At 42.3% G+C, this 24,015-nt stretch overlaps 1 protein-coding gene across 1 annotated transcript; it reads left to right on the top strand.

Moving 5' to 3' along the window:
* The first annotated feature begins 21,785 nt into the window (after nucleotides 1-21,785).
* Nucleotides 21,786-22,928, top strand: LOC128070366 (melanoma-associated antigen 10-like). Its single transcript, XM_052663685.1, has one exon. It carries the CDS (start codon nucleotides 21,786-21,788, stop codon nucleotides 22,926-22,928), a length of 1,143 nt encoding a protein of 380 aa, XP_052519645.1.
* The last annotated feature ends 1,087 nt before the right edge of the window (nucleotides 22,929-24,015 follow it).

Raw genomic sequence — 24,015 nt, 5'->3', positions numbered from 1 at the left:
AGCCTGGTGGGCTTCCATCTATGGGGTCGCACAGAGTCGGACATGACTGAAGCAACTTAGCAGTAGCAGCAGCAGCAGAAGCCTATGGACAGTAGAGTGGAAAGAACTTGAGCTCCTGATATTAATAACCTACTGGATCAAGCAAATTGTGGAAGCTAGAATTCAAATGGGAAAAAATTAATGGGAGATTTTAACAGAACTGAATAACAAAAGCTCTCTATAGGTGTGAAAGAGACCTCTGAACTCAGGAAGACCTAATGATAAGAGGCAGCTATAGGTGAGAGTGGAAGAAAATCCATAAAGAGGATATTTAAAGTGAGTAAGAGTCTGGTTCCAAATAGGAAAAGGAGTACATCAAGGCTGTATATTGTCACGCTGCTTATTTAACTTATATGCAGAGTACATCATGAGAAACACTGGGCTGGAAGAAGCACAAGCTGGAATCAAGACTGCCAGGAGAAATATCAATAACCTCAGATATGCAGATGACACCACCCTTATGGCAGAAAGTGAAGCAGAACTAAAGAGCCTCTTGATGAAAGTGAAAGAGGAGAGCGAAAAAGTTGGCTTAAAGCTCAACATTCAGAAAACGAAGATCATGGCATCTGGTCCCATCACTTCATGGCAGATAGATGGGGAAACAGTGGAAACAGTGTCAGACTTTATATTTTGGGGCTCCAAAATCACTGCAGATGGTGACTGCAGCCATGAAATTAAAAGATGCTTACTCCTTGGAAGAAAAGCTATGACCAACCTAGATAGTATATTGAAAAACAGAGACATTACTTTGCCAACAAAGGTTCGTCTAGTCAAGGCTATGGTTTTTCCAGTGGTCATGTATGGATGTGAGAGTTGGACTGTGAAGAGAGCTGAGCGCCAAAGAATTGATGCTTTTGAAGTGTGGTGTTGGAGAAGACTCTTGAGAGTCCCTTGGACTGCAAGGAGATCCAACCAGTCCATTCTAAAGGAGATCAGCCCTGGGATTTCTTTGGAAGGAATGATGCTAAAGCTGAAATTCCAGTACTTTGGCCACCTCATGCAAAGAGTTGACTCATTGGAAAAGACTCTGATGCTGGGGGGGATTGGGGGCAGGAGGAGAAGGGGACGACAGAGGATAAGATGGCTGGATGGCATCACTGACTCAAGGGACATGAGTCTGAACTCTGGGAGATGGTGATGGACAGAGAGGCCTGGCGTGCTGCAATTCATGGGGTCGCAAAGAGTCGGACACGACTGAGCAACTGAACTGAACTGAACTGAAGAGTCTGGGAACAGCTTTCATTGATAATTTTTCAAAGCAACTGATTGTGTTATTTTCTTCAGTTAAAGTGTGAGTCTGTTCTGGAAGAGTTCCACAGGTATGTTCAAAGTGTTCAAGCGACACTGTTGTTGTTCAGTCGCTCAGTCATGTCCAACTGTTTGGAAACCCACGTACTGCAGCATGCCAGTCTTACTTGTCTTTCAACATCTCCTAGAGCTTGCTCAAACTCATGTCCATTGAGTCCAATGCCATCTAACCATCTCATCCTCTGTCGTCCCCTTCTCCTCCTGCCTTCAATGTTTCCCAGCATCAGGGTCTTTTCTAATGAGTCAGCTCTTTGCATCAGGTGGCCAAAGTGTTGGAGTCTCAGCTTCAGCATGAGTCCTTCCAATGAATATTCCTAAAGGACTGATTTCCTTTAGGATTGATTGGTGCTTCCCTGGTGGCTCACTGGTTAAGAATCTGCTAGGTTCAATACAGGATACAGGATGCTTGGGGCTGGTGCACTGGGATGACCCAGAGAGAGGATATGGGGAGGGTTGTGGGAGGGGGGTTCAGGGTTGGGAACTCATGTACACCTGTGGTGGATTCATGTCAATGTATGGCAAAACCAATACATTATTGTAAAGTAAAAAAATAAAATTTAAATTTAAAAAAGAAGAAGAAGAAGAAACAAAAAAAAGAATCTGCCTACAATGCAGGAGACCTGGGTTTGATCCCTGGGTTGAGAAGGTCCCCTGGAGAAGGGAAAGGCTACCACTCCAGCATTCTAGCCTGGAGAATATCCGTGGACTATTCCATGGATAGTCCGTGGGGTCGCAAAGAGTTGGAAATGACTGAGCGACTTTCACACACACACACACACACACACACACACACACACACACACAGAGTATTGATTGGTTTGGTCTCCTTGCAGTCCAAGGGACTCTTAAGAGTCTGCTCCAATACCACAGTTCAGAAGCATCAATTTTTCGATGCTCAGCCTTCTTTATGGCCCAACTCTCACATCTATACATGACTACTGGAACACCATAGCTTTGACTATATGGACCTTTGTTGGCAAAGTAATGCCTCTGCTTTTTAATATGCTTTCTTGGCTTGCCATTGTTTTTCTTCCAAGAAGCAAGGGTCTTTTAGAGCTCCCTTAATGCTTTTTCCCAGAATCCTGAGTCAATGCACAGGAAATAGGAAATTTTACTTAAGATCTGTTAATACACACATCTATTAATTTTGATTAGTCAGTGTATATTGTAATCACTTGGATAGCTTTAAATACTGACAATAAACACAGATTATCTTTGGAAGAGTATTAACTGGGAGGGGCAAGGAGTTTTTCTGGAGTGCTAGAAATGGCCTCTATCAGGGGTCAGAAATGCTCATTCATTTACATATTATCCTTCATTGCTTTTGTACTACAAGAGTTCAGTAGTTGCGACAGACAGTGATTGGACCATAAAGTTAAAACCATTTGGCCCTTTACCGAAAAAGTTTTCCAACCTTTGGTCTATGTCTTTATCTGACTCACAATGTGTTGTATATATATGTATATGACTCAGGTAAGAGTCTATTGAGCAGTACACTTACAATTTTTGTACTACACTGTGTGTAAATCAAATCCCTAAAAAAGAAATAAAAAGAGAAAAATTCAAGTGCTGGGGCACTGATGCCAAAATCTTGGTTCCCTGTGCACTAATGCCAAACAGCAATATGGAGACAGAGTTATGGAGAAGAAGGAAAGAGAGGGTTTGTAACCTTGCCAGGCAAAGGGGGAACACAGCAGGATAGTGCCTCAAGAACTGTGTCCCCCTTCCTGGTAAGTAAGAAAAGGTTATATAGTCAGGCAGGAGTAAGTGATAAGGATCAAGGCAGTAATAGTCATTTTTTCTTCTGCAAATTTTCAAAAGGGCAAGGTTTTTTACAAGATTAGGGCCTGGGCAGGGTCTTAGGTAATCTGTTTTCCTAATGTTGATGAGTGTCTCTGGTCTCTTTAATCTTGCCTCAAGTAGTTTGTAGCTGCTCCTCCCTTGATTAGCAATTGTTCTGCCCTTTGGAACTCAGGAAGGTCATGGGGATTGGAATCCTGCCTATAAGAAGTGAGGGACACAAAGGCCTCCATACTCACAGGGCCCTGCTTGGCATCAATACGGCTTCTAGATAGTCTTATTTAATTGGTCTATGGTATCAGGGTTTTTTTAAAGCTCCCAAGGCAACTCTGTTGAGCAAACAAGATTGAGAATATGGTTATATCCTTGTTTATATGAACAGATAAAAATCACCAAATACGTAAAGATGAGCAACTTCACCTTTCAACCACATAAATGAAAGACACCAAGTGCACACACTAGAGATCTCTTCAAGAAAATTAGAGATCTCTTCAAGAAAATTAGAGATACCAAGGGAACATTTCAGGCAAAGCTAGGCACAAAAAAGGACAAAAATGGTATGGACCTAACAGAAGCAGAAGAGGTTAAGAAGAGGTGGCAAGATACACAGAACTGTACAAAAAAGAACTTCATGACCCAGATAACCACAATGGTGTGATCACTCACCTAGAGCCAGACATCCTGGCATGTGAAGTCAAGTGGGCCTTAGGAAGCATCACTATGAACAAAGCTAGTGGAGGTGATGGAATTCCAATTGAGCTATTTCAAATCCTAAAAGATGATGCTGTGAAAGTGCTGCACTCAGTATGCCAGCAAATTTGGAAAACTCAGCAGTGGCCACAGGACTGGAAAAGGTCAGTTTTCATTTCAATCCCAAAGAAAGGCAATACCAAAAACTGTTCAAACTACCACACAATTGCACTCATTTCACATGCTAGCAAAGTAATGCTCAAAATTCTCCAAACCAGGATTCAACAGTATGTGAACTGTAAACTTCCAGATGTTCAAGCTGGTTTTAGAAAAGGCAGAGGAACCAGAGATCAAATTGCCAACATCCACTGGATCATCAGAAAAGCAAGAGAGTTCCAGAAAAAACATCTACTTCTGCTTTATTGACTATGTTAAAGCCTTCAACTGTATAGATCACCACAAACTGTGGAAAATTCTTAAAGAGATGAGAATACCAGACCACCTTTTCTGACTCCTGAGAAATCTGTATGCAGGTCAAGAAGCAAGAGTTTGAACTGGACATGGAACAACAGATTGGTTCCAAATTGGGAAAAGAGTACGTCACGGCTGTATATTGTCACCCTGCTTATTTAACTTATATGCAGAATACATCATATGAAATGCTGGGCTAGATGAAGCACAGGCTGGAGTTAAGATTGATGGGAGAAATATTAATAACCTAGATACGCAGATGACATCACCCTTATGGCAGAAAGCGAAGAAGAACTAAAGAGCATCTTGATTAAAGTGAAAGAGGAGAGTGAAAATTTGGCTTAAAACTCAACATTCAGAAAACTAAGATCATGGCATCCAGTCCTATCACTCCATGGCAAATAGATGGGGAAACAGTGGAAACAGTGGCTGACTTTATTTTCTTGGGCTACAAAATCACTGCAGATGGTGACTGCAGCCATGAACTTAAAAGACGCTTTCTCCTTTCTCCTTGGAAGAAAAGCTATGACTAACCTAGACAACATATTAAAAATCAGAGGCATTACTTTGCTGACAAAGGGCCATCTAGTCAAAGCTATGATTTTTCCAGTAGTCATGTATGGATGTGAGAGTTGGACCATAAAGAAAGCTGAGTGCCAAAGAGTTGATGTTTTTGAACTGTGGTGTTGAAGACTCTTGAGAGTCCCTTGGACTGCAAGAAAATCCAACCAGTCCATCTGAAACGAGATCAGTCCTGGGTATTCATTGGAAAGATTGATGTTGAAGCTGAAACTCCAATACTTTTTTTGGCCACTTCATGTGAAGAGCTGACAAACCATCTTATCCTCTGTCATCCTCTTCTCCTCCTGCCTCCAATCTTTTCCAGAATCAGGGTCTTTTCCAATGAGTCGGCTCTTTTCATCAGGTGGCCAAACTATCAGGGCTTCAGCTTCAGCATCAGTCCCTCTAATGAATATTCAGGGTTCATTGCCTTTAAGATTGACTGATTGGATCTCCTTGCAGTCCAAGGGACTCTCAAGAGTCTTCTCCAACATCACAGTTCAAAAGCAGCAATTCTTTGGTGCTCAGCTTTCTTTATGGTCCAGCTCTCACATCCATACATGATTACTGGAAAAACCACAGCTTTGACTAGTAGCAAACTACTTTGTTGGCAAAGTAATGTCTCTGCTTTTTAATATGCTAAGCTTGTCATAGCTTTTCTTCCATGCAACAAGAGTCTTTTAATTTTGGCTGCAGTCATGAATGATTAAATAGCAGAAAGATAATACATGTGTCATAAAATTGTAAATTGGAAGAGGATAGGAAGATTATTGGAGAGAAGTTAGGAGACTTAGAGGACAGATCTAAAAGAGTAAAGTGAAAGTCTCTCAGTCGTATCCGACTCTTTGTGACCCCATGGACTGTATAGTCCATGGGATTCTCCAGGCCAGAATACTGGACGGGGTAGCCTTTCCCTTCTTCAGGGCATCTTCCCAACCCAGGGATCGAACTCAGGTCTTATGAATTGCAGGCAGATTCTATACCAGCTGAGCCACAGAAGTCTATATAATAGGAGTCCCAGAAGTAAGTAACACAGAGAATGAAATAATAGTGAAACAAATAATAGTGAACTAAAATGTCTCTATACTAGTGAATAGTGAAGAACTCGAGTCTTAAGATTAAAAATGTTCACCTAATTAGTGCTGATCTGAGGGAAATAGATCTGTTTGAGAAGGGAACTGGGAAAGGTATAGTTAACAAAATTGGCATGTTATATTGGTAGTTCATGAGAGAAACAGAGGTGAGCTATAATGTGTCCTTATTCCAGTGACCAAGACAAGTTGGGAACACAATTGGAGTTCAACTTGAGTGTCCAAGCAAAACTTAATTATACAGGTATGATTACCAGGTATCCCAGTTTTAGGCTCCTATATGTAAATACCAGTAATTGGGGAAGGAATCATGATCTATCTAGCTTCCACTTAAAGGAAGGCCAGGGGAAGAGGTTTGGAGGGAACTGTGCAGTGGACAGAGGATAAGACCACATGGATATATTCTTGGACTAATAAAAGGATTTACTGGGCCTGTCTGGGCCTCTAGAGAAAATAGCTCATGTTTCTGCACAATTAGGGCTTGCTGAGCAAATCTTACTGAAACTTGGGACCTGGGATAAAAGGGCAAGCCTGGGAAGGTAATTTACAACTATATAGTAAGAGGACTCCAGACAGATTTATGACTAGAAGTATGTGCGCATTTCATTCCTTGATTGTAAAGCTGGAGACAATGGTCTTTATCTTTCCCCTGGAAAGATTTATTTACATTCCAAAAGGTTTGAGTAAGACCACCAGATCCTTCCGAAGGAGCAAAGATTTTCCTCCTTCCTTTCAACAGGGACAGCCACTCCCTTTCTAAATAAATGCCCAGAATCACTTCTTCCGCATTTGTTTTCGGCAATAAAAATTTCGTTTGTGTAGGTTGACATCCAATCACATCGTGTTGTACAAAATATGAGAAATTCGGGCATGGGGAACTACAGAATTGTTATTTTCTTGAAAGGAAATAATGATTAATCTATGCTGCTCCAGAAATCTCATATGTGGTTTCAGGATAATATTAATAAATAGGAATATTAAAAACAGCCTGCAAACTCTGGACCTTTTTTTAATCTCTCATTAACGTGGTTAGAGTAGGTATAAGTAGATCAAATGTTTGCGCATCCATATTATGTCATGTTTTCTATCAGCTGATTTACTACACAGGAGGAAACCCCAGAGATAGAATATGGGAGATATCATGCTCCTCATACTGTCTATGGATTGCCTTGGATAAAAAAACAAACAAACAAACAAGAAGCCAAAAAAAAAACACCCAAAACTCTGGCACCTTGCTTCCTTGATTGCTTAACATGTTCCTAACTGCCATTAAGGAGAATCATGCTTAACCAGAGTCAGAATGGATAGAATAGCCAACCTGAAGAGCAAAGGACAGCCAAAAAGGTAAGGAGTATTAAAAAAAGACAAAAAAAAAAAAAAAACACAAAAAACAAAAAACAAATTACATTAGTCAGACTAGGCTCTGTTATGCTGTGGGAGTAAACTATCTCAAATCACAGAGCTCAACTCAACAAAGGTTTATTTCCTTTTCAACTCTGTGTCCACTGCAGGTCAACAAAGGGATCCTGTTTATTATCATCAGGAACCCAGGCTGACTTCATCACAATACCTACTTCCATGAGCACAAAACAGGGTAAAAGAATGTGGGAAATTGCACATTGACAATTTAAACTTGTCTTTGGGCAAAACATATAATTTTGCTTCACATTTCTCAGGCAAAGCAAATCACAATGGCCTTATCTAACTTTAAGGGCTGGGAGTGATCCTACTGTGTGCTTGAGAAGAGAATGGAAACATTGGGTAGATGGCACTAATTACCATCCCAGCCTTCCTTTCTTGTCACTGAATATTTTGTCTACTTTTTTTTCCTTCATGCAGAAAACATTTACCCCCTCCTCCTGGGAGGAATCAAGAAGACTCATTCAATCACTTTTTCACTCCCCAAATCTAGGACCTCTAAATGGTGTTTGGAAGTTTCTTTATCTATTCTGGAAGTGTCACCTCTTAGTCCAGAAGATTAGGAACTAAAAATAAAAAGTAATTTGCCCCCTCATATCCAGTATTGGCTTCCCAGGTCACTCAGTGGTAAAGAATCTGCCTGCCAATGCGGGAGACATGGGTTCGACCCCTGGGTCAGGAAGATCCCCTGGAGGAAGTCATGTCAACCCATTCCAGGATTCTTGCCTAGACAATGCCACAGACATGGCGGGCTACAGTCTACAGGGTCACAAAGAGTTGGACACAACTGAGCGACTCACGCATGCATACAATATTCCCAGAAAGACAATCACAAAAACAATCCCTTCTAGAAAGATCAGGAATCACAACAATACCACTGCTTAAATTCTAGAATTTAGCAATGCCTGAATTCTACTAGACATAGGCAGAAGGAGTGCTCCACCCAGGGAGTGAGATTGTTCCTTGGTAAGCCTTGATTCTGCTCCCTGGGAAGGGGTATGCCTGTTCAGTTTTTCACTATGGACCTTGATTTTGCCCTCAGAGGGTGTCTTTCTTTTGTCATCCTCCTTAACCACATCTGGATTGAGTATCAGAAAATATTTACTCCTTGGGGGCTGAAAAACTCATAGCCTGCTTCCTCTTTATAGTAGATTTGGAGCCCAAGGGTCATTTTAAGTTTTAAACAGTCACAGTAATTTTGCTCAGGCTTATTAGCTATTTAGTTTGACTCAGCTCCAAATGTCAATAACCATACCCACAATTCATTATTAAACACATTTTGCATATATACTATATTTGCTTTCTCAGGCTCATGTTTCTTGCAACTTAACTGTGAGTATCTTGAGTTTATCAGACTTTTATGGGAGAACTGGACCGTAAGTTTATTTTCCCTCAACTATTCTTTTCAAAAGAAAATATTTACTATGGCAACAGTTCTAATTTGTCTGTCCTTTGAAACACCGCAGTCCATTCAGATATTTTTACAGTGGTCAAATGACCATCCCCTTGATTTAGTCCCATTATAAGGACTGCAAGGAGCTCCAACCAGTCCATCCTAAAGGAAATCAGTCCTGGGTGTTCACTGGAAGGACTGATGCTGAAGCTGAAGCTCCAATACTTTGGCCACCTGATGCGAAGAACTGACTCATTTGAAAAGACCCTGATGCTGGGAAAGATTGAAGGCAGGAGGAGAAGGGGATGACAGAGGATGAGATGGTTGGATGGTATCACCGACTCAATGAAGATGAGTTTGGATAAACTGCAGAAGTTGGTGATAGACGGGGAGACCTGGCGTGCTGCAGTCCATGGGGTCACAAAGAGCCGGACATGACTGAATGACTGAACTGAACTGAACTGAAGGTGGTTTTAAGAAGCCATTGTCAACTAAAAGCCTCCTTGCCTTTATCTTTTACTCAGTGAGGCTAAGAAGCAATTGTCTCTTCCAATTTTACAAATCCTCATACTTCTGGACTCTATATATTTCCTTTTATCACTGCCTGCAAGCCAGCCAATTCTTTTCTGACTTCAGAACTTTTTTAATAACTTGTCAAATGTGGACAAGAGTGACTAACACATAGTGCCAACATTCTCTATTCCAATCTCTTTTCCTAGAGCTAAACATTCATTAGTTAAATTATCTGCCTTACAAATTAATGCAGGCAAAAGTTTCAGTAAATATTTCACCACTACAAACCATGGATCACCATTCTTCCAACCCTTGATAACAGTTTATTTGGTATCCATCATCTGGTAACTCAACCAATACTATTAATATTATATTATTATTATTAATTTTATGGGTTTTTTGTTATGGCAATAACCTCCTCTTTCAGTCTGGATAGGCTAGTTTATGCTCTAATAATAAACAATCTAAAATATCAGTGGCTTGAAACAACAACACATTTCTTTTTCTTACTGCCTATTCAATGTTGGGCAGCAGGAGGGCTTTGCTCATTGTAGTTACTCAGAGACTAGACTTACAGAAGCTTTAGATCAATGTGGGTTTCCACATTCACTATTAGGAAAGAAAATGTTACAAATTATGTACTGTTATTAAAGCTTTCATGGAAGTAATATGTCATGTCTTTTCAAATCTTACTAGCTAATACATGTCACAAAGCCACAAGTAACTTTTAGGGGTGTGGGAAGTACAACGTGCCCGGAAGAAGAACTGGAAATATTTGGAAAACAGCACTAATGACTTATCACAAGAAATCTAGACACATCCCAGATCGTTTTTCAAATTCCGTAGATAAAGAGAAGCACTGTAATTTTCTACAGAGAAAGAAGTTACCTATAAAAAATGTGAACCTGACTTATATCAGACCTCTAATTAGCAATGCAGGATGTTTAAATTATCAACAAACTATGATAGCAAAATAAAGACCTTCTCAGCCACACAAAGACTCAGGAAACTAACAAAACATGCCATACCACTGAAATAATTATTCTGAGCCAAACTCTGGCAAAAGGAAAACAGAATCCAAGCAAAAAGAAAGCAACTATAAGAAACAGTGGTGAACAAAAAGTAAAACTTTCAGTTTATAGTAAATAGCTCTTGATAATAAGGCTAAAAAATTAACACAATTGTAAATGTAATGGCCTATAAAATAGCACTGATGTACTATTGAAAACAATGATTTGAAATAAAAATTCAGTTGAATAGTGTGGTAGGGGCAGAAAATAAACAAAAGCTTACTAAAAGTCTTGTTTGGGAGAGAAGCTAAATTTTGATTAATATTCTTTGTCGACAGGAGGTTGAAAGTTTAAAACGTATTTGCTAGAAGTTTGAAAGTAACCACTTGCAGAATGGAAAAAAATCAGAGCTTATAAAACAGTTAATTATGGTAGAGCAGAGAAATACAATGCTATCAGTCTAGCAAAAGTGAGAGAATAAGAAAATGGAGAAAGAAATCACAAGGAAATCAAGATAAACATAAAAATTAAAGCCTTGTATCCAAAACTACATCATGGGGGTTCCACTTCTACTGGCAATGGGAAGAGATCCATGGATGCACTCCCAGTGAAATCTGTCTTCATTATTTTTTAAACAATCAGATAAAATATCATGCTCATTTTAGAAAAGGCAGAGGAACCAGAGATCAAATTGCCAACATCCGCTGGATCATCGAAAAAGCAAGAGAGTTCCAGAAAAAACGTCTATTTCTGCTTTATTAACTATGCCAAAGCCTTTGACTGTGTGGATCACAAGAAACTGTGGAAAACTCTGAAAGAGATGGGAATACCAGACCACCTGACCTGCTTCTTGAGAAACCTATATGCAGGTCAGGAAGCAACAGTTAGAACTGGACATGGAACAACAGATTGGTTCCAAATAGGAAAAGGAGTACATCAAGGCTGTATATTGTCACCCTGCTTATTTAACTTCTTTGCAGAGTACATTATGAGAAACACTGGGCTGGAAGAAGCACAGGCTGGAATCAAGATTGCTGGGAGAAATATCAATAACCTCAGATATGGAGATGACACCACCCTTATGGCAGAAAGTGAAGAGGAACTAAAAAGCCTCTTGATGAAAGTGAAAGAGGAGAGTGAAAAAGTTAGCTCAACATTCAGAGAATTAAGATCATGGCATCCGGTCCCATCACTTCATGGGAAATAGATGGAAACAGTGGAAACAGTGTCAGACTTTATTTTGGGGGGCTCCAAAATCACTGCAGATGGTGATTGCAGCCATGAAATTAAAAGACGCTTACTCCTTGGAAGGAAAGTTATGACCAACCTAGACAGCATATTAAAAAGCAGAGATATTCCTTTGCCAACAAAGGTCTATCTAGTCCAGGCTATGATTTTTCCAGTGGTCATGTATGGATGTGAGAGTTGGAATGTGAAGAAAGCTGAGTGCCAAAGAATTGATGCTTTTGAACTGTGGTGTTGGAGAAGACTCTTGAGAGTCCCTTGGACTGCAAGGAAATCCAACCAGTCCATCGTAAAGGAGGTCAGTCCTGGGTTCATTGGAAGGACTGATGCTTAAGCTGAAACTCCAGTACTCTGGCCACCTCATGCGAAGATTTGACTCATTGGAAAAGACCCTGATGCTGGGAGGGACTGGGGGCAGGAGGAGAAAGGGACAACAGAGGATGAGATGGCTGATGGCATCACCGACTCGATGCACATGAGTTTGGGTGAACTCTGGGAGTTAGTGATGGACAGGGAGGCCTGGCGTGCTGTGATTCACGGGGTTGAAAAGAGTCGGACACGACTGAGCGGCTGAACTGAACTGAAGTGATAAAATATCTGGAAATTGTCCTAAGGGAATATGCAAATTAAGAAGGACTTATTCAGAAAAGTTTACTGACAGTTGGTAAAAACAGTGAGAGTCTATGGTATTTGAACCATGACCCACTTACTTCCTCCTCCATCCCAGCACAGTGTTAAGAAAACTCCACCGCAGGTGGATACAGCCAAGAACATAGAATTCCTTCTGTCTCCAGGTCCCAGTCAAGAGCTTTGGGTATCTTCCTGGGAAGTATAGGAATCAGCATTTTTCATCCCATCCCAAGCTACTTGTCCCAAAGACTAAGTTTCAGGAGAGTAAGGCTGAGAAGTGGAAAATCCCTTCTTTCACCTAACCACCTACTTGTGGGACAGAGTCCCTTCCTTAGGAACAGTGCACTGAGAATACTGCAACCCTGCTTTTCCTCACCCTGGCAGAGTTAACATGCCAGGAGTAGCAAGCCATAAAAGACTTGAGGCAACTGACCACTTCCCCTCCATCCCAAGCATCCCACTACTAAAGCAGGGGTATTATTTAGAAAAAAAATCCACTCACCCTGCTTCCAGCTCCAGAGCCATGGCTCAGAGATTTTGACCAGGAAGACAATCCATAAAAGCAGAGATCTCTGAAAACTACCTAAAGGAACTGACTTCATTTTGATATGGACCAGGGTTCTTGGCCTTCTCCAATCAATATAAATTGACTAGAGGCCAGACAAGAAATTCAAGCAAGGCTTTACTGGGGCTCCAGCTGAAGCAGGGGGAGCAAAAACAAGTAACAGATTCCCTTGCCTGCTCACTGAAGCAGAGCAAGCTTGTTCCTTATATGTGGTGAGGGTAAGGGTATGTCCAGGGGTCAGACTGGAGGACTGACATTTGGTAACAGTGAGAGTCTATGGTATTTGAACCATGACCCACTTCCTTCCTCTTCCATCCCAGCACAGTGTTAAAGAAACTCCACTCTAGGTGGATACAGGGGTGGTTTAGGTGGTTTGCCCTCCCCTTTCTGGTATTGAGTGCAGGGGCATGTGTAGTACCCTGCTTTTGCTCCTGACACTCTGTTTTTGCTTCAGGCTATTCAGAAATGGCAGTCGGGTTTTTGGTGAGTTTTTTTTTTTTTTGTCTTTTTGTATCTTGTGGTCCAGAATTTTCCCCAACTGTGCATGGACACAGTTGTTTTAATTCCCATAAATTTCTTTGCATTTTGCAGCTTGAGGAGAGGTATATCCAGGTGTAAGCTTTGCAGAAAGCTGAGCAGCAACACAGGAAAGGGTCCCAGGTCTCAGGCCTGTCTCAATAATATTATAGAAGCCTTTTTCCTGTCCCATCCCTCTACATCAACATGTCTCCTTTATAACAACAGTAGATTATAGCTGAAAGAACTGCAAGACAAGAATCTATTTAAGATGCAGTTCCTAGGGAAACCCAAGAACAACAGAAGAGGAAAAGAAAGGGTGTAGATGAATTTTAAACCCCTGACACCAAAAGGTCCAATACTAGCCAGACTAACATAAAACCTCACACTATAAAGGCCAATTTACTTCAGTTCCTATTATCTAATATAACATGTCTGGATTTTCAACAACAACAACAACAAAAAATTACATGGCATGCTAAAGGGCAAGAAAAAATACAGTCTGAAGAGACAAAGCAAGCCTCAGAAAGAGACTCCGATATGACAAAGATGTTGAAAGTATCAGACAAGGAATTTAAAATAATTATGACTTATATGTCAAGGGCTATAATTGAAATAGGAGACAATATTCAAGACAGATAGGTAAGCAGATGTAAGCTGTGATATGGGAACTCTATGAAAGAGTTAAAAGGAAATGCTAGAAAAAACATAAACTAAGAAGGCTTTTGGTGAACTCATCAGCAAACTAGACATAGCTGAGGAAAGAATCAGCAAGTTTAAAAATGTCAACAGAAATTCCCTAAATTGAAATTTTATTGAAATTCTAAATGAAAAAATTAAAATGGAAAAAAAAAGAGTGAAAACCCAAAATGAAACAGAATATCTAAGAACTGTGGGACAATTTCAGAAGGTGTAATATTTAAGTAACTGGAATATCAGAAGAAGGAGAAGAAATAGAATTTAATTTGTAAATTAAACAATATACATCCATATATCTCTGGGTCAGGGAATAAGCTCCAATATAAATGTTTTAATATTTTAAATAAGATACAAATGGTAATAATCAAAAATTGTGGAATATAGAAAAAACAGTGCTTAGGGATAAATTTATGCCACTAACTGTATTAGAAAAATAAGTTCTAAAATCTAAACCTAAGATTACAACTTAAGTCTAGAGAAAGAAGAGCAAATTAAATTGAAGGCAAGCAGAAGAAAAGAACTAAGAATTTCTGCAAAAATCAATGAAATTAAAAACAGGAAAACAATGTAGAAAATCAGTGAATCCAAAAGAAGTCATTTGAAAAGATCAACAAATTGATAATCTTCTAGCAAGGCTACAAAACAAAAATTAGATGACACAGATGACTAATATAAGGAAATGAAGGAGTATTATGATAGCTCTATGTCCACAAATTTAATACATTAGATAAAATTATCTTCAGTGACATAATCTATAAAAATTCACACAAGGATAAAAAGGTAATGTAAATAAATCTGTATCTACTAAGTAAACTAAATCAGTAATTAACATTGCTCAAAAGAGAAATCACTAGGCCCAGATGGTTTCACTGGTGAATTCTACCAAACATCTAAAGAAGAATTAACAACAATCCTCCAAAGGGTCTTCCAAAAAATAAAGCAGAAGGAATACTCCTAACTTTTTCTGTGAGACCATTACCCTAACACCAAAACCAGTAACAGATACTACAAGAAAGGAAAACTACAGACCCTTAACTCTCATGAACATAGATCTAATGATCTTCAATAAAATATAAGCAAATCAAATTCAACATGTATAAAAATAACTATACACCATGACCAAGTGAGATTTATTCCAGGTATACAAGTCTGGCTTAACATTAAAAGACCAATTAATGAAATTTATGACATCAACAAGCAAAAGAAAAAATATATTATCATATCAATTGAGATACAAATAAAGCATTTGATAAAATCCAACACAGATGCATGACAAAAAAGTCTCAGTAAACTAGGAATAGAAGGAAATTTCCACAATGCTTGCCACCTATGATCAGGAAAAAGGCAAGGATGTCTCCTCTGAGGCCTCCTATTCAACACTGTACTGGAAGTTCAAGCTAGTAAAATAAGAAAAGAATAAGACGTATAACTGGGGAAGGAAAATTTTTATCTCCCTTTGTTCACTGAAGAAATATTTGTCTACATACAATAAAAAGAACAAGGGCTCTTTGGAGAAATGACTGATTCTAGAAATAAGGCAGTAAATATACCAAATGAGCCTGGAGTATCTTGTAGTGTCAGTAAATTCTGAAGAACATGTTAAGGGACACCACAAATGTTGCGTTCAACAAAAGCCATACTGTTGGAAAGTAAACAAAACACAAATTCTGTTTTGTTTTTTTTTTTCCCCCCCAAAAAATTTAATTGCAAGGAAAAAGAGGTAACAGAGGAAGAAATTACAGATTTAAAAAAGACTTGAGACATAAAGAACAATTGTAGTGATTAGATCCTATTTGGACACAGATTCAAAGAAACTAATTTTTTTTAAAGTATGTCTGCCATGAAAACATGAAAAATACCTGGCATTTGAAGATTACTTATTTAAATTTTTTGAAAAGAGTTAGATTTACATTTCATAAAAGAATCTATATTTTAGGAAGACATGAAATATTTGACATGTACATGAACTTGGGCAAACTTTAGGAGATGGTGAGGGACAGGGAAGCCAGGCGTGCTGCAGTCCATGGGGTTGCAAACAGTTGGACATGACTGGGTGACTGAACAACATGAAATATTTAGAAATAAAATAGTATGATGTTTTGAATATGCTTCAAATTATTCCAGTAGCAAGAAATGGGAGAAGGTGAAGGTATAACTGGAACCAGATTGTGTTGAAGTGTGTTGATGCTGAGTGTCAGGTATATTGGGTTCATTATATTATAAAACAAAGAGAAATGGATTCTTTTTATTGTGTGTATGTTTGATAATTTCTGTAATAAAAATATTATAAATATGCCATTAAATTTGAAATCCTAAGTGAAATTGGCCATGTAAAAGTTTAATCAAACAATACAAACTGAAACTGTATCCAAAACTCAAGCCACCATCACATGTTCCAAAACAAGGCAGTTTTGGAAGGCAGTTTTACCAAACAGTAAGGGAGAAACAAATTATCACCTTATGTAAACTCCAAAACATACAAAAACAGTCAATTATTCAACTCATTTTGCCAGGTTATTGCTCCTCAATTCAAAAACCAGATGAGAACATCCCATGAAAAGAACACTTTAAGCCATGCTCACTCACAGAGCAGCAAATATTCTAAATAATTTAATAGCATATTCAACATAGCAGTGAATTAAATGAACAAATGGGCTGTGTCTGAGGAATAAAAATATGATTTACATTAGAAAATACTTTCAATTATAATTCCCTGTACAAATTAGAGGAGGAAAAAAACACTTGATCACATCAATGGGTGTATTAAAAAGCCTTTGAAAGAAATTAAACACAAGTTTATGATTAAAAAAGAGTAAGTTAACATTAGAATAGAATTCCAATTTCCTAAAGTCTATTGCAAATACACTTATATGTAAAATATTAGAATTTCCATTAAAGCCAGGGCCAGACAACATAAAAATGCATACTCTCTCCTCTACTGTTCAAAATTGCACTGGGACACATAGAGCAGTGAATATTGAAATAAATAAGAAGTATGAATATTGAAAAAAAAGATAATATTTGGTGACAATATTATTATCTGTAAAACATGTGGAGTATTTGAATAATTGAGAGATTTCAGGAAAATATATATGGAAAATCATTATAGCAAAATCAAGAACCTTGCCCTCTAAAAGCAATAATTAGAACATGAAATAGGAAACAGCTCATTCACAATGCCAAGAAAGTCAAGAAAATTACCGAAAAAGAATCCTAAAAGACATTCTGATAGATTCAGCTCAAAGTCCCAAATAAATAAAGCAGTAAAACATATTCATTAATAAGGAGCAGCATTATTACAAAGATATGAATTCTCCTTAAATTATTTATAGGTTTAGTGCCTTACCTATAAATGCCAAGATGACCATCAGGTTCAGACCACTGACTTCCACTCCCTAAATCAACTCTCAATAACTATAGAAAGGAAGTGGGGGTGGGGGAATCAACAACAAAAGCTAAACAAGAAAACACTGAGAAATCCCTAGGGATGACTGATGACTGTGGGGAGCTGGTTCTTGTGTTTGGCGAGGTGGGGTCAGTGGGGAAGTTGCGGAAGGGCTGTAGGCCACAGAGATGCAGATGGCAGGATGGGTAAGGAGAAGAAGATCTTAAATTTCTGACCTATTTCATTGCACAAACCAGAGGCAGGCCCTCTAACCACAGATACCAGTAGCTCTGGGATGGTAACAGGACAGCTGGAAAGATGAGATGACTGAGGTTGTAGGACCCCCAAAGCCTGTGCTAATGACCACCTGAAACCATTTTAGTCTTGTTACAATCAAAAACAGAGACTAGCCTTGAAAAACTCCCTGAGCAGACAAAACCAATTTAGTCATACAAACAAAGCTTAATTTAGGTTTTATTGCAAGACTAACTTGATCTGGTTCATTTCTTGCTTATGCCTCTGGAAATCATCAGCAAAACTTCAGTTGTTTCCCCAAATTGATATGAGGTAATCACTAACCAATTCCCTATCATTTAAGAAATTCAAATATTATAACCAACCACTGTGAAGAATAGTCACTGCCTTCCTACAATATAAGCAGCTGTATAGCGATATACCCCTGAGCCCCATTCCATGTTTGGTTTGAATGCTCTGTGTTCACAAACTGTCTTTTTGGCACGGGCAGAATAAACTATGACTAATTATTACTTTAGCGATTCATTGTTTCTACTCCTGTCATTTCTGAACTTTTGACAAGAGACTGAGGACTGGCCTTTCCAAAATAATTTTTAACAGAAGATAAAGAATGGACTGGAGATATTATAGAACAGGAGCTATTAAAGTGATCCACACACAATAAGTATAGGTATTCTTTCATGAAATTTTACATGTATTCTAAACATACACTTGGTAGAGATGTATAATATGTTTTTTGAATATACTAGGAATGAGAGTTAAGAAAATGAATATCAGTGCTCTGAACTATGAAATGTTAGATAATTTCAAATGAGCAGGACCTCCCCAACTGCTGCTGCTCAGCGTCTTCTGTGCAGAAAAATGAATCTTTTAGAACAAAATGTTTCTGAAGTCTGGCTGGCTGGTCAAGAGACTCCATTGAAAAGGTTGCTTTTTCTCTGACTCTCCCCCATGCTCATGGGCACTGCAGCTCCCTATCTAGAAACTAGTTCGTGTTGCAGAATCATTCTCTGCAAGGGACGCAGCTGGACAAATGCTTGGAGCTGACAGTGAGGAGCCTCTCCCAGCCAGGATTTCATCAAGGACCCAGGACCTCAGAAGTGAGGACTGAACCAGGGGCATCCTCTCAGAAGGTCCAGATTATCCAGCTCTACTCCTGATAACAGCTGTGGGAGATCCCTGGCAGAGCTGTCAGACTGTGAGCCTTCCTCAATCTTCCCTGGGGGTCTTCAGAGAGGTGAGAGCCTTGGCTGGAAGGGGACAGGCTCAGGTCACAAGAGGGAAGAGTCTCAGGCCCTGTCACAAGTCAAGGTGAGGATATTGAAGGAGCAATGAAGGAATCTCCCAGACTGGAAGAGAGGGGTCCCAGCTTTACCCTGTCCCTGCAGTCAGCCCCCATAGGTGCCAAGTCAGAGAGATGTGGAAGCCTCTGACTTCCTTCTGGGGAAGTAGAAAATGAACGTCTCAGGGGAGTGAGGCTTGGATAGAGGGATACGTCTTCAGATCAGCAAAGAAAGGAGTTCCAGAACCTGCCAGGAGTCAAGACAAGGACCCTGAGGAAGGACTGGAGTCACCTTGAACCTCCGAACAGAGGTCAGCTCCACCCTGCCCCTGCTATCAGTGTAGGGAGGCCCCAACAAGCTGTAGCCTGATACAGTGGCCTCTGTCTTCTGCTGGGTAAAATGGTCTAAAGGAGGGAAAGACATCGAGCTGGCAGGCCTGGACTCAGGTAAGCAGAGGAGAGGACCCAAGAACTGTCAGTATTCAAGGTGAGGACCCTGAGGGAGGACTGATGGGACAGTAGACTCCAGAACAGAGGGGATCCCCCAACAGATCCGGTGCTGTCAGCCCAGGCATCTGACTGGATTTAGTATTACATCATTTTGCCTTGGGATACTGAAATAGGGTTGGTTTGGTCTTGGGTGTGCATCCTTCAGTCAGCAGATGGAGGAGTCCCAGGCCTTGACAGACAGGAAGCTATGTAAGGACCTGAAGGAAGACCCTGAGGGACCTTGGGGTGGGATGACCATATGCATCATCCATTTCTGACATCCAGGTCTCAGAAAGACTGGGGACCTGGTATAAGGGGTGGGGGCTCAGCAGGGCAGAAAAGAGAATCCCATGTCCTGCTGGGAGTCAAGGTAAGGACCCTAAGCAAGGACTGAGGGGACTCTGGACCCCAAACAGAGGGGACCCCCCCCAAATTCCTGGCCCTGGGAGGCCCCTGGTTGGGGGATAGGCACCTTGGCAGCAAGTCCTGACTTTCACATCCGAATCTCAGAGACCGAGGCCTCAGATGGGCAGAGGAGAGAATCTTAGGTTCTGCTGAGAGTCAAGCTGAAGCCCCTGAGGGAGGACTGAGGGGACCCTGGACCCCAGACAGAGGAGACCTGATAGAAGCCCATTCCTGTTGTCGGCCCTGGGCAGCCCTGGAGTAGGATGAGCCCAACAGACATGGTCTGACTTCCTGACATCCGGGTCTCAGACTAAGGACCTGGTACAGGGGGCGGGCTTTCTGACATCCGGGTCTCAGATTAAGGACCTGGTGCAGGGGGCGGGCTTCCTGACATCCGGGTCTCAGACTGGGGACCTACAGGGGGCGGGCTTCCTGACATCCGGGCCTTGGAGAGACTGGGGAACTGGTATAAAAGGCGGGGCTTCATTTGGGTCGAGGAGAGAATCCCGGGTGCTGCCTGGAGACAAGGTAAGGTCCTGAGGGAGGACTAAGGGGACCCCGAGGGAGGATTGACGGAAGCCCACAGATCCCCGCCCCAGTAGTTGGCCCTGGGAGACCCTGGGGTGAGAAGAGCTCACGAGGCCTGTCCTGACTTCCTGACATGCGGGTCTCAGAGAGACTGGGGACCTGGTGTGAGGAGCCAGGTCTCAGGTAGGGAGAGGACAGAACCCCGGTCCTACCAGGAGTCAAGGTGAAGACCCCAGATTCCTGCCCCTGCTGTCAGCCCTGGGAGGACCCTAGGTGGGGTAGACCACTGAGGGAGGACTAAAGGGAGCTGGACCCCTGAACAGAGGGGACCCTGTAGTCCCCAAACAGGATGGCCACATGCAGCATTTCCTGACATCTGGGTCTCAGAGAGACGGGGGACCTTGTGAAAGCTGTGGGGGTCTCAAAATGGCAGACAGGACAATCCCCAGTCCTGCCTGGAGTCTAGGTTCCATGTGAGGAATGACGGAGGTGGTTATACCGCAATAGGGAGGCAGGGATCCTGTCCCTTGTGGGGGCTATTGGAGGCCCTAGAGCGGGGTGAGCAGGGTGAGCATTTTCTTGACCTCTGGCTTAGGGTCTCGGGAGGTGAGGTGTTTGGGCAGAGTGTGGAGGCTTCAGATCTACAGAGGGTGAACTCCCTGGACTCCGAGGGAGGACTGAGCAGACTCCCTCCCCTGTGGGCAATGCTGGGAGGGCAGGCAGGAGGTGAGGAGGAGTTGAACCGACCATCTCCCCAGCCTAGGACCTGAGGGAAGCCCTGGGCAGGTGCGGCCACATGTGGGGCCCCTTAGCGCTTTCTGTTCAGACTCGGGTCTTGTTCTGAGTTTCCCTGCAGGTCCCCAAAGGGGAAGGTCTAGGCCGTGCCAGAGGAAAAGTGGGCACTACAAGGGAACCCCGATGGGACCTCCCACTGCACAACTGGGGAGACCTCACAGAGTCCACCCTTCGAACCATCACAGAAGGCCAGCCCAGGGCTGTGCCACAGTCTACCCTCAAGGTGTCCCCTCCATTTCTGTCACAGGAGCTCCAGGAACCAGGAGGTGAAGGTGGAGGTCTGAGGCCGGTGTCCTGAGGTCAGAGAGCAGAGGAGGTCCAGGCAGAACCAGGAGTCAAGGTAAGGAGAGTGCCCTGAGTGTGCACCAGAGGCCCCCTATCCCAGAACAGAGGGGAACCCACAAGGCTCAAGTCCCCCCACCATGTGAACCCTGGAACCTCGGGATGGGCTGCCTGCATCCTGCGGAGCCCCTGCCCTTCCTTCTTTGGGTAGCCAGCAGACAGGCTGCCCAGGAGGAGTGCCCCTGTTCCGTCCAAGAGCACCCCTCGAGAGGAGACTTGTAAGTGGCTTGTGTCAGACCACCCGGGGTTCGTTTCTCAGCTGAGGCCGCTCTCATCCTCTCTCTCCACCAGGCCCGTGGTCCCCCATCTGTTACCTCTGCCCACACTCCTGTCTGTTGCCGGAAACCAGTCATCATGTCTCATGCTTCAAAGCGAAGGCGCTGCGTGCTTGAGGAAGGCAGTGAGACCCAAAGTGTTCTTGCAGTTGTGGAAGAGGATACGTCCTCATCCTCCACCTGCTCCTCCTCATTTCCTTCCTCCTCTTCCTCTTCCTCTTCTTCTTTCTATCCTCTGATCTTGAGCTCCCCAGAGGAGGAGCTTAATGTTATTCCTGGGCCCCTGGGTCCTTCCCAGGATCCTTCCCAGGGTCTTTCCCAGGATCCTTCCCAGGGTCTTTCCCAGGATCCTTCCCAGGGTCCTTCACAGAACCCTCCGAGTTCCTTTCTCTCTCCCACTGCTGTTGCCTCTCCAATGAGCCAATCCGAGGATGGCTCCAGCAGCCAAAAAGAGGAGAGTCTGAGCGCCTCTCAGGCTCTGCCAAATGCTGAGTCCCTGCCCAGAAATGTGATTAATGACAAGGTGGCTGATCTGGTAGAGTTTCTGCTCCTCAAGTATCGCACTAAGGAGCTGACCACAAAGGCGGAAATGCTGAATGTCGTCATCAAAGATTACCAGGATCACTTCCCTGAGATCTTCAGAGAAGCCTCGGAGTGCCTGCAGCTGGCGTTTGGCGTGGATGTGAAGGAAGTGGACCCCAGCGACGACTCCTATGTCCTGGTCACTAGCCTGGGCCTCACCTGCGATGGGATGATGAGCGATGGGGAGACCATGCCCAAGAACGGTATTCTGATAGTTATCCTGAGCATGATCTTTATGGAGGGTGACTGTGTCTCTGAGGAGAAGGTGTGGGAAGTACTGAATGTGATGGGGGTATATGATGGGACAGATCACTTTATCTATGGGGAGCCCAGGGAGCTTATTACCAGAGTGCTGGTGCAGGAGCAGTACTTCGAGTACCGACAGGTGCCCAACAGTGATCCTGCCCGCTATGAGTTTCTGTGGGGTCCCCGGGCCCACGCGGAGATCTGCAAGATGACTCTCCTGGAGTTTTTGGCTAAGATCAGTGGAAGTGACCCTAGAGCCTTCCCTCTGTGGTATGAGGAGGCGCTGAGACAGCAGGAAGAGAGAGCCCAATCTGGAATTACCACCACGGATGATACTAGTGCCATGGCCAGTGAAAGTTCTAGTGCCCCATCTAGCAGCTTCTGCCCTGAGTGAAGTCCAAGGCAGATTCTTCACTCTGTGCTTTAAGAGGGCAGTCAATGATCTAACTAGTAGAGGGACAGACTGGGGGCAAGGGAATCGTAGTAAATAGCATCTTTGTGTTTCTCTTCCACTGAGGTGACTTTGAACTTGATCTTCTTTTATTTTTTGGCATCTTAAAATGCTGTTACTCAACTAGAAAGTCTGTTATTCTCAAAATCTAGGTTTATGCATGACATTGGCACATTTAGCTTTTTTTTTTTTTTAGTTTAGGATACAGAATTTTGCTATTTTAAGACAAATTGGGAAACCTTTCATTTTATTTGTACTCTGTAATAAGATGGCATTAGAATAAGAATTCTTTGAAAATGTGAAAGAACTTAGTAAAATAGAGGAAAAAATTAAGTGGTTTACTTTTTAATTCTCACTTTTAGTCTATTCTGTAACATTAAGATGTGTACTTGGATTTTTTTAGCTTATTCAAGGATGTAGAAGAAATAAAATAGTAATAAATGAAATCTCTGCTCACTGGTTCATTTATTCCAAAAACCTTCATGGAGCCTCTGCTCTGTGGAAGGCCCTGTGTTAGCAGTGGGGACACTGGGAAAAGCAGGGCACCCCTACACCTAGAGCGATGGTCCAGGAGCCACAGTCACACGAGGAAGGTGGAGAGATGTCCCCTAGTCCCACTGAACAAGGAAACATAGGGCAGGGTGGTGGGACTCCAGGAGGAGCCCTCGAGTGTCGGTGCCTGAGCCAGGGCGATTTGGGGCTTTGGGAAGCTGGATTTCTTCTATGGGAGGTGATGGAAATGAACCTGGGTGGTGGCAGCTCTCAGACCTGCAGATGGTGTGTCTTGCTGCTGCTGCTGCGGCTGCTGCTAAGTCGCTTCAGTCATGTCTGACTCTGTGCGACTCCATAGACAGCAGCCTACCGGGCTCCCCCATCCCTGGGATTTTCCAGGCAAGAACACTGGAGTGGGTTGCCATTTCCTTCTCCAATGCATGAAAGTGAAACGTGAAAGTGAAGTTGCTCAGTCATTTCTTACTCTTAGAGACCCCATGGACTGCAGCCTACCAGGCTCCTCTGTCCATGGGATTTT

This window comes from Budorcas taxicolor, chromosome X, assembly GCF_023091745.1.
Source record: "Budorcas taxicolor isolate Tak-1 chromosome X, Takin1.1, whole genome shotgun sequence".
Taxonomy (NCBI): domain Eukaryota; kingdom Metazoa; phylum Chordata; class Mammalia; order Artiodactyla; family Bovidae; genus Budorcas; species Budorcas taxicolor.
Note: the sequence above shows the minus strand (reverse complement) of the source record. Positions and strands in the feature narration are given on the sequence as shown.

Coding starts and splice junctions, on each gene's coding strand:
- LOC128070366 (XM_052663685.1), top strand. CDS start 21,786: ATGTCTCATGCTTCAAAGCGAAGGCGCTGCGTGCTTGAGGAAGGCAGT.